General features: G+C 41.9%; 1 protein-coding gene across 1 annotated transcript in view; it reads right to left on the bottom strand.

Moving 5' to 3' along the window:
• The window catches only part of phf6 (PHD finger protein 6), a 45,037-nt gene that overhangs the window by 9,833 nt on the left and 20,627 nt on the right, over positions 1–14,577 (bottom strand). The window contains 6 exon segments of the mRNA XM_055644094.1: positions 35–101; positions 845–950; positions 6,362–6,393; positions 6,395–6,496; positions 10,567–10,671; positions 13,858–14,001. Coding sequence (XP_055500069.1) covers positions 84–101; positions 845–950; positions 6,362–6,393; positions 6,395–6,496; positions 10,567–10,671; positions 13,858–14,001 — 507 coding nt within the window. The 3' untranslated portion in view covers positions 35–83.

The raw sequence follows: 14,577 nt of genomic DNA, 5'->3' as shown, positions 1-14,577 counted from the left end.
TCTGTCTGACAACCCATACAGCATGCATGATTACCTCTAGATTCAGGCATCCATTTAATCAGAAGGAATTTGAATGCATTTTTCTATACCTCTTCTAAGACCTAATGAACAAACAAAAAATGACTATTACTTAATGTTTTTAAACTTAACTAATCTATCAGCACTGATATTTTTTTCTTCTTGCACACATCTATACTACAAACTCAAAGCAAGGCCTTCAGAAGATGCATACTCACTAGGGGCAGTCAGGCTTCCCTTGCACGTTCAGTCTCTGCTTCTATGTAGACATCAGCAATTGCATGTATTCCACCCTTTTCCCCCACCCATGAAGGCTCAATCATCTGCCTTGAAAATTGATGTTTCATGACAGGCCAATGACAAATATTTTTCAGATAGAACCAAACCTTGACCAGAGGGCCAACATCATCTCCAATTAAAGTCCAAGCACACGTGAAGGATCACACACTTGTGTGCTGCCTCAATCATCAAACAGGAAACAAGATCTATAAAGGCTGAGGTGGGGAGGGGTTGTAGGAATGGTTTCAAAGGTTTGTTGTTTCTTTGTATCTCCACCACTACAAATCAGGAGTAAAATTCTTATAATTAGTGCCACCAATTTTGGATCCCCCAAATAATTTAAAACCGTTGACCACAGGGGAAAATATCACCAGAAAGGCATTTTTCCCTGGAGCACCATTACACCACCAAAAGCCCTGAAATTCTACACTTATTTTGCATTGTAAGCAAGCTGTTTTGACTTGAAGAATTATCATTCCACCCCTAGTATTTTAATATTTATTAAATACAAATGATCCTCAAAGGGTCACATTCCTCCCCAATGTACCTCTCGATGATCCGCTTCTTGCTCTCTTGCACAACGTGAGACACTTTCTCTTTCTTCGTCCTCCTCATCCCGCTCATCATTTCCACTGTGGTTTTTACAATAAAGCCTGTAAAGTAGATGATTTCACTCTCCAGAAACACATACTTGGCGTTCAGTTTTCTATCTGCAAAATCTTATGATAATTCTTTAAAATGGCTCACAGTAATTAGCAAAGCATCAAATTTCTTCACTGAGAACAGCAAAGTGCAGTTAATTCCAACCTATTGTAACTTGATAGATTTTATGCAGACAACTTGTAAAATTAGCATTTCTTCCAGAGAAAATAAAAATCCTGAATGCTGCAAGTTTGAACTGAGAGAAAAAACCTGGCAATACTAGAGTCAGATAGCTCTCGGGATAGAAAAGTTTTTAACACATCAAATTAATAAACTTTTGTTAGAGTTGAGAAAATGAACATGTGGGGGTTAAAGATGTAAGAAAAAAAGGAAAAGGATAACAAGTAAAACACCTATAAGGGTGGGAGAGATTAGGGGCAAGTGCAAGGTGATCAACCTGAAGCACCAACTCTCGCCAAATTGTCATCCAGCACAGATATGGGCACTTCAGCCTTCCATATCCTGTTGCCAGGACTCGAGGGCCCGCCCGCTATGGAGAGAGGTTTGGGCAAGCAAGGACTTTCTTCCTTGGAGCACAGAAAGCTGAGGGGTGATCTTATAGAGCTGTGTAAGATCATAAGGGGAATAGATAGGGTGAATGCATAGTCTTTTCCCAGTGTAGGATAATCCAAAACCATAGGAGAGGGGAAAGATTAATAGGAAACGGAGGAGCAACATTATCACATACAAACAAGCTGCCAGAGGAAGTAGTTGATAAAACATGTATAAAACATTTGAACAGGTAAATGGGTAGGAAAGAGGGATATGCAGGGAGGTGAGACTAGCTTAGATAGGGCATCTCGATCGGCATGGACAAGTTGGAGTGAAGGGCCTATTTCCATGTTGTTTGGCTTTACTTTATGACATCCACAATGAACAACCTATCCCCATATACACTAAACCCATTTTACAGTCATCTATGTCTGATCATTCAATTGCTCACCCAATATTTAAATGCTGTGAGTCTGCATTCTCTTTTTAGACAATGTGCTCCAGATTCAAGTACCCACATTCAGAAATGCAAGGAAACGTGGCTGACGAGGGAAATTGAGGCATTGCTCAAGAATAAGATGGACGCATGGGACAGGTAAAGGCAGCTGGGATCAAGTGCATCCCTGGAAAAGTTTCGGGAACTAATGAGTAAACTAAAAAAGGAAATCAGAAGGGCAAAATGGGGCCAGGAGATAGCTCTGGCAGATAGCATTAAAGACAATCCCAAGAGATGTTATAAATACATAAGTCTTCGTCGTGGCTATCCCTCGAGGTCGAGGATGATGGTCCACATTCTGTTGTTTTTATGGACTCTCCGGGGGCTTACGAGTCCAATCCGGGCTTTGAATGTTCTTCGGCATTCAGGACAGGTAATTCCAGATGGCAGATCGGGCGTTGGTTGTTGCTGACTCTCTTTCCGTTTTCTTCTCTTTTCTTCTAATTCTCTCTCTTGGCTTCGAAGGTCGCTGTTCCTTCTTGGATGATAGTTCGCCAGAGTTTCCTGTCCTTGGCAATGGTTTCCCAATTGTCGATGTCAATTTCACATTTCTTCATGCTGGCTTTTAAGGCATCTTTGAATCTCTTCTTTTGTCCTCCTCTTTTACGTTTGCCTTCTTTAAGCTGGGAGTAGAAGGTTTGCTTTGGTAGACGCTCGTCTTCCATCCGAAAAACATGACCGACCCATCTTAGTTGGCTGACGTTGGTTCTTCTGATTTCCCATCTGATATTTAAGCTGCTTTGAAGACATCGTTGATGGAACGCTAAGTGTTTTCAGATAGCGTTGGTATGCTGTCCAGGTTTCTGATGCATACAGGAGCGTTGGAGTCACCACTGCTTTGTACACTAACATTTTGGTGTCTGTTCGGATGTCACAATTTTGAAAGACTCTCGTTTGAAGACGTCCAAAAGCTGTTCCAGCACACTTAAGACAATGTTGGATCTCGTCATTAAGGTCGACATTGGAGGAGAGTTGACTTCATATTTTCCAGGGTTGTTTCACTGGGCGATGCAAGGCCCTGCTCCGGGTCGGTTTAAAATCGATTTAAACCCCTCGATTCGGGCTGGCGAAGTTGCCGTTGCGGGAAGCCTCCGAAGCTCCGAAGTCGGATTGCAGCCGCGTGCCACCACAGCGCTCCGCGCTCCGAAGTCAGCCAGTGAGTCCGCAGGGTCTGCGACTGGAACCCCCAGGTTGATTCCGGTTGGAGGCCGCCAGCTCCACAAAGTTAGGCCCCAACGACAACGGAGACACGACTAAGAAAAGCTCGTGACCCCGTTCAGGGAAGAGATGAAAAAGCATGTCATCGTGGAGGAGTCTCAGGATTCCAATGTACTTTTCAGGACATCCATATGGGGATAGGACGTCCCATAAGATTCCCTCGATACTGAGTCGAAAGAGGGAAAAGGGTAACTAGAGAGAGAGAGTAGAACCCCTCAGGAATCAAAGCAGTCACCTCTGTGTGGAGCCACAGGAAATGGGCAAGGTCCTCAATGAGTATTTCTCCTCTATTTACCAAGGAGAAAGACAGGTGGACGGAAGAACTTGGGGTAGTCAATGGAAGTGTCTTGAGAGCAGTCAGTGTTTCAGTCGAAGAGGTGCTGAAGGTACTATCGTGTATGAAGGTAGACAAATCTCGAGGGCTTGATCAAGAAGAGCTGCAGGGAAAATGCTGGGAACTATAGTTCCCAACTTGGAACTTAACATCTGTAGTCGGAAAGTTACTAGAGAGTATTCTGGCATTTGGATGGACAATGTCTGCTATGGGATAGTCAGCATGGTTTTATACGTGTGAGGTCGTGCCTCACAAATCTGATTCGAGTTATTTGAAGACGTGATCAAAAAGGTCGATGAGGGCAGAGCTGTATTTCATGGATTTCAGTAAGGCATTCGACAAGGTTCCGCATAGTAGTCTGCTCTGGAAGGTTAGATGGGATCCAAGGAGAGATAGCTGATTGGATAGAAAATTGGCTTCATGGAAGGAAGCAGAGGGTGATGGTGGAAGGTTGCTTCACAGATTGGAGGCCTGTGACTAGTGGTGTGCCACAGGGTTCGGTGCTGGGCCCGTTACTGTTTGTCATCTACATCAATGATTTGTATGAGATCATACATGGCAAGATTAGTAAGTTTGTTGATGATACAAAAGTGGGTGGTTTTGCAAATAGTGAAGATAGTTGTGAAAAATTGCAGCAGGTCTGGATCAATTGGCCAGTTGGGCAGAAGAATGGTTGATGGAATTTAATACAGGCAAATGTGAGATGTTGCATTTTGGCAAGTCTAACGTGGGTAGGACCTACACAATGAATGGTTGGGCTCTGGGGAGTGTTGTAGAGCAGAGGGATCTAGGAGTGCAGGTGCATGGTTCCTTGAAGGTCGAGCCACAGGTAGATATGGTGGTGAAAAAGGCTTTTTGCACTTTGGCCTTCAGTGTATTGAGTATAGAAGTTGGAAGGTTGCAGTTGAGACGCATTTATTGTGTTCAGTTCTGGGCACCATGTTATTGGGAAGATATTGTTAAGCTTGAAAAGGTTCAGAAAAGATTTACAAGGATGTTGCCAGGACTAGAGGGAGTGAGCTACAGGGAGAGGTTGGGTAGGCTGGGTCTCTATTCCATGGAGCGAAGGAGGATGAGAGGGAGAGATCTTATAGACGTGTACAAAATCATGAGAGGAATAGATCGGGTAGATGCGCAGTGTCTTGCCCAGTGTAGGGGAATTGAGGGGGGTGGGTGTATAGAACAAAGAGGAGGTTGTTGAGGCAGGGTCTATCCCATCGTTTAAGAAACAGTTAGATAGGTACATGGATAGGACAGGTTTGGAGGGATATGGAGCAAGCGCAGGCAAGTGCAACTGTAGCCGAGACATTGTTGGCCGGTGTGAGCAAGTTGGGCTGAAGGACCTGTTTCCACACTGTATCACTCCATGCGTCATGCCCATTAATTTTGGGCCTGGCAGGCAAAAGGTGGAACCTGGTGAACAGGAAGATGGGCAGATTGAGCAGAATGGAGTGGGTGATAGGTAAAGGCATGAAGGAAAAAAAAATATGGGCAGATGGAACCAGACAGGAAGAAGAGTGGTAGAGACTGAGGCTGGGAGGCAAGTAGAGGAAACAAAACGATGCAGACATGGAACCCGATAAGCAAGGAAGGCGATTTGGAAGCAGATAAGGGATAAAGGGAACCAAAAAAAAAAAAGGGGGGGGGGGGGGGGAAGGGGGCAGAGAGAATGGGACAACCAGAGGTCTGTGTGTGGGTGTGATAGGTAGAACCAGGTACGAGAGGGTAATTAAGCTGGGTGACGGGTGTGGGGAAACCAGAAGGAAAGAGCACTGAGCAGAGAATATGGGTTATTTGAAGTTGGAAAATTCAATGCTCACATCATTGGGTTGTAAACTACCCAGACAGAATATGAGAAGCTATTCATCTAGTTTGGTCTCAGCTTGGCTGTTGTGAAGGCCAAGCAATAACAGGTCAACGCGGGAGTGGGAAGGAGAGTTGACAGGGTATGCTATCAGGTAGTCAGGATAGGCATTTAGATAAAAGAAACTAGAAAAGGGATCTTTATTCGTATTCTACATGGTGAACCGTTCCATCCAAAACTGCAAGAAATTGCAGAAAGTTGTGGATGTAGCCCAGATAATCACACAAACCAACCTCCCTTCCATTGACTTCATCTACACTTCATGCTGCCTTGGCAAGGCCGCCAGCATAATTAAGGACCAGTCTCTCAGATTCAGATTCAGATTCTCCCCTCTCCCATCAGCCACGAGGCATAGAAATGTGAAAATGCACACCTCTAGATTCAAGGATAGTTTATTCCCAGCTGTTATCAGTCAACTGAACAGTTTTCCCCTCAACTAGAGTGCAGTCCTGATCTCCAATCTACTTCGTTAGAGACCTATCTTGCAACGGAGTCTGTCGGACTTTGTTATATCTTGAGACATGTTATATCTTGCACGGTGTTGTGCCAATGCACGACTTGATTATATTCATGTAGTCTTTTATTTGATAGATAAGCATGCAAACAAAAGCTTTTCAAGGTATCGCGTGCATGTGACTAATAAACTAAATATTCATACGGATCACGTTATCCATTTTTATGCAAGTTTTCTATAAAATACTTATCACATGATGGTAGCACACAAAATTGGCAACCAAATACACTGATGCACAATGGTATTTCACAATCATCAACGGAAATGTAATGGAAGAGAGATGCATGTGGCAATAATAACAGCACAGAATAATAAATGTCACAGGATCCATTGGTAAAAGAAATTACAGGCAACAAGATTATCGTAAACAAACTAATGAAGTATAACCTTTGGCAAGAGGAAAATGCAGAATGATAAATAACTGTCACCAATCGAATTTGGTACCTGTAGATGCCTCTGTCAAGATTCTCAATGAAATTTAGCTCGATCTTCAACTGCACAGTGGTAATGGTAAGTCTTGATGCAAGCTTTAATTTCACAGCCAATAGTTGCACCTATTTGACTGCATAATGTACATTTCTGAAATTTAGAAAACAAACAGTTTAAAGGAAGAAAGTAATTGCTGATAAGACAAATGAGCTGCAGACTGGATGACAAAGATACCCCAGCATGACAGACTACAAACTGTTTAGAGGAAAAAATTAATTGCTGATAAGACAAATGAGCTAGACTTGATGACAAAGATATCCCAGCATGACAGACTACAATTGTTCACTGAATTACTCGCAATCTTTGTGAACACAGTTTCAGTACATCAGAAGCAAACCATTTAATTATATTCTCACATTTAGTCATACATAAGGAAACAGGCCTTTCGGCCTCACTCGTCCACGACTCATTTAAGCTAGTCCCATTTGCCCTAATTTGGCCCAAATCCCCCCAGCTCAGGTCTGAGTCCTGATAACACCCTCGCAAATCTTCTCTATACTTTTTCCAGCTTAATGACATTTCTATAGTAGGGCGACAAAAACTGAACACAACACTCTAAATGTGGCCTCACCAACGACATGCACAACTGTAACACGACATCCAAACTCTATACTCACTACCCTGACTAATGAAGGCCAATGTACCAAAAGCCCTCTTTATCCTGTGAATGCCATTATCAGGGAATTGTCCACATGCACTCCTCAATCCCTCTGCTCTACAAGCCTCCACATGGCCCTACCTCACACTTATCTGCATTGAACTCCATCAGCCATTCTTCAGCCTACTTGTCATAATGTAATAAGTGATAGGAGTAAAATTTGGACATTCTCTCTCTCCTAACACCATTCTCCTGCCTTCTCCCCATAACCTCTGACACCTGTACTAAACAAGAATCTATCTACAGTATCTCTGCCTTAAAAATATCCACTGACGGCCTCCACAGCCTTCTGTGGCAAATAATTCCACAGATTCATCACCCTCTGACAAGAAATTTCTCCTTGTCTCCTTCCTAAAAGAACGTCCTATAATTCTGGGGCTATGACCTCTAGTCCAAGACTCTCCCACCAGTGGAAACATCCTCTCCACATCCACTCTATCCAAGCCTTTCACTGGTCTGTATGTTTCAATGAGGTCCCCCTCATTCTTTTAAACACCAGCAAGTACAGGCCCAGTGCGGACAAATGCTCATCAAAGATTAACCTACTCATTTCTGGGATCATTCCTGTAAACCTCCTCTGGACCCTCTCCAGAGCCAGCACACCCTTCCTCAGATATGGTGCCCAAAATTGCTCACTATATTTCAAATGGGGCTTTACCAGCGCCTTGTAGAGCCTCATCATTCAATCGCTGTTTTTGTATACAAGCCCACTTGAAATAAATGCAAGCATTGAGTTTGCTTTCTTTACTACCAATTCGACGCAGATTAACCTTTTGGGACTCCTGCATCTGTCTTCCCAAGTTCCTTTGCACCTATGATTTTTGGAGTCTCTACCTGTTTAGAAAATAATCTCTGCCTTTATTCCTACTACCAAAGTGCATGACTCTACACTTTGCTACACTATATTCCATCTTCAACCTTCTCTGCCCACACTCCCAACCTCGGCAGAGTCCCTGCTTTCTCTACACTACCTGTAGGTATGTTGTAAAACGTACCTGAAGCGTCGCTGAAAATCTGTCCTAGCCCGTGTGCGCGATTTTGGCGCCGTTTAGAGGGGGGGGGCGGGTTTAAAACGCGATTTTCCCTAGGCTGTTCAAATCGAGGATGTTCAGTCTAGTTAATTATTAACGAAAAATCGCTGGAAGATTCCGTAGCTGGAGCTATTTCTAGTTTTAAGGGGTTTATTTACTTGTTATAGTAGGTTAAAAATTAACCTCTAAACCCGCGACCGCCGATAACGGGCCGGATCTCATACAGGGGAAAACGGAAGGTAGGCTGTTTATTTTTACGTTAAAAAGGGCTTCTTAAGATCCCTTTATACAAAGTTTAATGTTGCGAGTAGCTAATTTGGGCCCCATTATATCCCGTAGTATTTTTCTGGGCATTTGAGGGCACAAATCTACCGCAATGTGAACGTTCTAAACCAGCGCGTTCACAGGATCCCACTAGAAAGCTGATTTAAATGGACTTTAATTTACAGCAATTGAACACTAAATTCCTTCCATTTGGCCTATAAATTAATGTAAATGAGATTTTAAAATCATGTTTTATTGTGAATTATTTGTGAATATTATTTGGACACTTAGGAAATGGATAGATGTTTAGATCTAGTAATTGAAGTTTGAAATTAGCTAATCTTAAAATTTTGTAACATTGCTACATATAGTTAGTTAGTTACCCAGTTGTAGCTAATTCAAAACTTCAATTACTAGATCTAAACATCTATCCATTTCTTAAGAAAAGATTAACATTTTTAAATAGCCTAAGTGTCCAAATAATATTCACAAAGAATTCACAATAAAACATGATTTTTAAATCTCATTTACATTAATTTATAGGCCAAATTGAAGGAATTTAGTGTTCAATTGCTGTAAATTAATGGCATTTAAATCAGCTTTTCAGCGATTTTTCGTTAATAATTAACTAGGCTGAAAAACCTCGATTTGAACAGCCTAGGGAAAATTGCGTTTTTAACCCGCCCCCCTCTAAACGGTGCCAAAATCGCGCACACGGGCTGGGACAGATTTTCAGCGATCTTCAGGTAGGCTTTGCAACATACCTACTATATGCTTTAATTTCAGGTCATCCAAGTAAGATTATTTTATATTTGTTTCAGAATGCTTCAATCTATGATAACTGAAAATTTTATTCAGTTCTCTTAATTTTTAAGAAAGTTGTGGGCTTTTGACTGTCCACGATCACAGCTTTTTTGTTATGTCAATAGAAAATCAGTAGGGAACAAGATGCTAATTTCCGAGTATGAAAATGGCCATAACTTTTTTAATACTTGAGATATGAAAGTGAATTAGGTGTCAAATTAAACTTCTTTTTATGCTTTATCTGATGGGATAAATTGCAGACTTGATTTTTAAAATCTCAAAATTTTGTAACATTGCTACTACCTGCTCCTCCACCTATTTTCATATCATCTGCAAACTTAGCCACAAAGCCTTCAATCCCCTCATCCAATATACAATCCAGCTGATCAAAATGCTGCTGCCACTGTTGGTAACCATATTCACTGTCTATGATACTGCCTAGTTTAGTATCATCTACAAACTTACTAAACATGCCTTGCATATTGTCATCTACATAATTGATATAACCCAGAAACAGCAATGGGCCCTGCACTGATCCCTGAGAAACACCACTAATCACAGTCCAAAAATACCACCACCATGATTCCTTCCATGATGCCAATTCCGTATCCAGGTAGCTAGCTCTAGCTGGATCCAGTTCTGTCTAGCCTTCCAGAGTAGTTACCACGTGGAACCTTATCAAAGGCCTTGCGGAAGTATATAGACAACATCTATGGCTCTGCCCTTGCCAACCTGCATGATTACTTCTTCAAAAAACTCAATCATATTCATGAGACACGATCTTTCATGTACAAAGCCATGATGACTATCCCTGATCAGCCTCTGTCTTTCCAAATCCATATTCATCTTATTCCTCAGAATCCTCCCCGGTAACTCGCCTACCATTTATACAGCTATATAGAAAAAGCAGTGGAGTGGAACAAATTACACAGCCTTTTCAAAGTCAATTGTACTACTCCAAGGTTATGCCCAGTGTTAAGCAGTACCGAGCCCACATGTGTGCCCAGAGAAATGTTCTTGGAATTGTCGGAAGAATGAAGAATTTAGAAGTCATATTTCAGCTGTTTTTCAGAATATTTCAGCTGTTGGTACATACATCGTGAACTCCATTAAAAAGAGGGATAAAGTTGTTAGGTATTTTTAAAATGGAGATTGACAAGATTCTTGATTTATAAGGGTGTCAAAAGGTTATGGGGAAACGGCAAGATAATGGGGTTGAGAGGGAAAGAGGTGTCAGCTACAATTGAATGGCAGAGTAGTCTTGATGGGCCTAAAGGCCTAATTCTATTCCGATGTCTTCTGAACATGAAAAAGTTTTGATAATAATATAAATATTGACTGAACGGAAATAGACAATTATTAACTTTACACAAGTTTTGTACAAGTTGTCTAAAAATACAAACCATTCTTTTGCCTCTTTTGATTTCTTGGATGACTGTTTTAATATCAAAATCACCAAAATCTTTTCTCGATGAAGTTGTGAGTTGGACAGTACCAGAGGAAAATAGCTGAAATTAAAAGTACATTGCATTCAAATATTGCACAGGATGTAGTAAGCCAATAGACAATAGACAATTGGTGCAGCAGTAGGCCATTCGCCATTCGAGCCAGCGCCGCCATTCAATGTGATCATGGCTGATCATCCCCAATCAGTACCCAGTTCCGGCCTTCTCCCAAGACTCCGCTATCTTTTTTAAGAGCCCTATCTAGCTCTCTCTTGAAAGTATCCAGAGAACCGGCCTCCACTGTCCTCTGAGGCAGAGAATTCCACAGACTCACTAATCTGTGTGAAAAAGTATTTATTCGTCTCCTTCCTAAATGGCTTACCCCTTATTCTTAAACTGTGGCCCCTGGTTCTGGACTCCCCCAACATTGGGAACATGTTTCCTGCCTCTAACGTGTCCAAACCCTTAATAATCTTATATGTTTCAATAAGATGCCTCTCATCCTTCTAAACTCCAGAGTATACAAGCTCAGCCACTCCATTCTATCAGCATATGACATTCCCGCCATCCCGGGAATTAACCTTGTAAACCTACGCTGCACTCCCTCAATAGCAAGAATGTCCTTCCTCAAATTATGGGACCAAAACTGCACACAATACTCCAGGTGTGGTCTCACTAGGGCCCTATACAACTGCAGAAGGAACTCTTTGCTCCTATCCTCAGCTCCTCTTGTTATGAAGACCAACATGCCATTCGCTTAGTTCACTGCCTGCTGTACCTGCATGCTTACTTTCATTGACTGATGAACAAGGACCCCTAGATCCCGTTGTACTTCCCCTTTTCTCAACTTAATGCAATTTAGATAATCTGCCTTCCTGTTTTTGCTACCAATGTGGATAACCTCACATTTATCCATATTAAACTGCATCCGCCATGCATCTGCCCACTCACCCAACCTGTCCAAGTCACTCTGCAATCTCATAGCATCCTCCGCAGTTCACTCTGCAACCCAGCTTTGTGTCATCTGCAAATTTGCTAATGTTACTTTGAATCCTTTCATCTAAATCATTGATGTACATTGTAAATAGCTGCGGTCCCAGCACCGAGCCCAGTGATATCCCACTAGTCACGATCTGCCATTCTGAAAGGGACCCGTTAATCCCTACTCTTTGTTTTCTGTCTGCCATCCAATTCCTTGTCAGCACTCTGCCCACAATACCATGTGCCCTAATTTTGCCCACTAATCTCCTATGTGGGACCTTATCAAATGCTTTCTGAAAGTCCAGGTACACTACATCCACTGGCTCTCCCGTCTCCATTTTCCTAGTTACAGCCTCAAAAAATTCCAGATTAGTCAAGCATGATTTCCCTTCGTAAATCCATGCTAACTTAGAGGAATCCTGTAACTGCTATCCAAATGTGCCACTATTTCATATTTTATAACTGCAGCATCTTCCCCACCACCCATGCCAGGCTAACTGGTCTATAATTTCCTGTTTTCTCTCTCCTGCCTTTCTTAAAAAGTGGGATAACATTAGCTACCATCCAATCCACAGGAACTGATCCTGAATCTATAGAACATTGGAAAATTATCACCAATGCATCCACAATTTCTAGAGCCACTTCCTTAAATACTCTCAGGCCCTGGGAATTTATCAGCCTTCAGTCCCATCAGTCTACCCAACAACATGAAGAAGGGTTTTGGCCCGAAACGTCGCCTATTTCCTTCGCTCCATAGATGCTGCTGCACCCGCTGAGTTTCTCCAGCATTTTTGTGTACCTAACAACATTTCCTGCCTAATGTGGATTTCCTTCAGTTCCTCCGTCGCCCAGATCCTCTAGCCACTAGTCCATCAGAAAGATTGTTTGTGTCCTCCTTAGTGAAGACAGATCCAAAGTACCTGTTCATCTCATCTGCCATTTCCTTGTTCCCCATAATAAATTCACCTTTTTCAGTCTTCAAGGGTCCAACTTTGGTCTTGACTAATTTTTTCCTCTTCACATACCTAAAGAAGCCTTTACTATCCTCCTTTATATTCTTTCCTAGCTTACCTTCGCACCTCATCTTTTCTCCCCTTATTGCCATTTTAGTTATCTTCTGCTGCTCTTTAAACATCACCCAATCCTCTTGCTTCCCGCTCATCTTTGCTACATAGTACTTCTCTTTGATTTTGATACTGTTCCTGATGTCCCTTGTCAACCACGGTCACCCCTTACTCCCCTTGGAATCTTTCTTCCTCTTTGGAATATATTTAAATTTAAAGTTATATTTAAATTAAAGATCTATGAGGATGGGTGCAGTTTATAGATTTTTTAAAGTATTTGCAGTTCTTACAACAAAATCTTTTTGAAATGCAAACAGTGGAAGTTCTTCACCAAAACCTGAATTGATTGGTTGATGGAAATTAATACAAAGAAATGTGAGGTGTTGCAATTTGTGAAGTTTAACAAGGGCATGATCTACACAGTGAATGGTAGGGCTCTGGGAAGTGTTTTAGAGCAGAGGGATCTGGGAGTGCGGGTACATCGTTCCTTGAAAGTGGCATCACCGGAGTGGTCAAAAAGGCTTTCCTTCCCCCAAACAGAGAATCATACCTTTGCAGTCACTGTGGGTGTCAATCTGCCTCGCACCCAGTGTCCGAGGAAGGATGTCCTTGGGTTGGAGGGGGTCCAGAAGAGATACAGCATGGAAACAGGCCCTTTGTCTGACTGTGTCCATGCAAATTATTAATCACCCATTCACCGTAGTTCTATGTTATTCCTACATCCACGCCCCACATATTAGGGTCAATTTTATAGCAGCCAATTAACCTACAAACCTGCACGCCTTTGGGATGTGGGAAAAAAACAGATCACCTGGAGGAAACCCACGTGATCAAAGAAAGAACGTGCAAACCCCACAGGATTGATCCTGGGTCTCTGGTACTGAGGCAGCAGCACTATCAGCTGCTTCATTTGGCCACCCTTAGTTGCACCAGTTACTTTGACTTTTCCTGGAATCTAATGATTCCACATTATGCAATTCGGTGCGAGTAAATTGGAAACACATACTTTCCCATGTACTATCGTCAGATTTAATGCATTTCTCTACCTACATCCTTTAATGTGCTTTGTACATCTGGTCTAAAGTTGGTCTAATGTCTGCTATATGCAATCGGGACCCAAAGCAATAACAGAGGAAAGCTGAGCTATATTAGTTAGGACAGTCCCAAAATACATTGCAATATCGTCACAATTTCTGTTTCTTACCATACATTTGTAATGTGCCGCAACTTTTTTAGCATTTGAGGTGTGGAGTTTTCCTCTGGTCTCATTTTCTTCATCTCCAGCATGGCAGAATCCACACTTTGGTCCTGTAATAGTGGGACTGCTGCAGTGAGGAGATCGCTCCTGCTACCAAGGGAAATAAAATGAAAACAATTATCGTTAAAGTATAAAAGTATTGCCTTAACTCCAAAACGAACACAATTAATATGTGCGCACAAAGCACAGGGATTTATTTCTAGTAGAGAATTCAAATGTAAAAATGTATACTGAAGTTATACAGTGCCCTTCTCAGATCACACTTTGGGTACAGAGCATAGTTGCAAGTTTCATATTAAGATCTCAGCTCAAGAATAATTGAACACGTGTAACATTTTTCTATGGAAAGTTGAGAGATAACGCGAGAAATAAAAAAAGTCAAGTCAACAAAAGTCTGAATGGTATAGAATAATTAAGGATCTTGGAAATGTACCATTTATTGTGCTGAAGAGTCTTCTTGTCTAATCCACTTTCCAGTTCTTGGCTGTTGTTGATGTAGGTTACAGAACATTGCTTATCCACAAGCTAACCAAATTCATTACACTAAAGCTATAATTCTGAGGCTATGACCTCTGGCCCAAGACTCTCCCACTCATGGAAACATCCTCTCCACATCCACACTTGCCAGGACTTGAGAACTTTAAACAATTTCTACTTACTGGGCTC

This window comes from Leucoraja erinacea, chromosome 12 (assembly GCF_028641065.1).
Source record: "Leucoraja erinacea ecotype New England chromosome 12, Leri_hhj_1, whole genome shotgun sequence".
Taxonomy (NCBI): domain Eukaryota; kingdom Metazoa; phylum Chordata; class Chondrichthyes; order Rajiformes; family Rajidae; genus Leucoraja; species Leucoraja erinaceus.
Note: the sequence above shows the minus strand (reverse complement) of the source record. Positions and strands in the feature narration are given on the sequence as shown.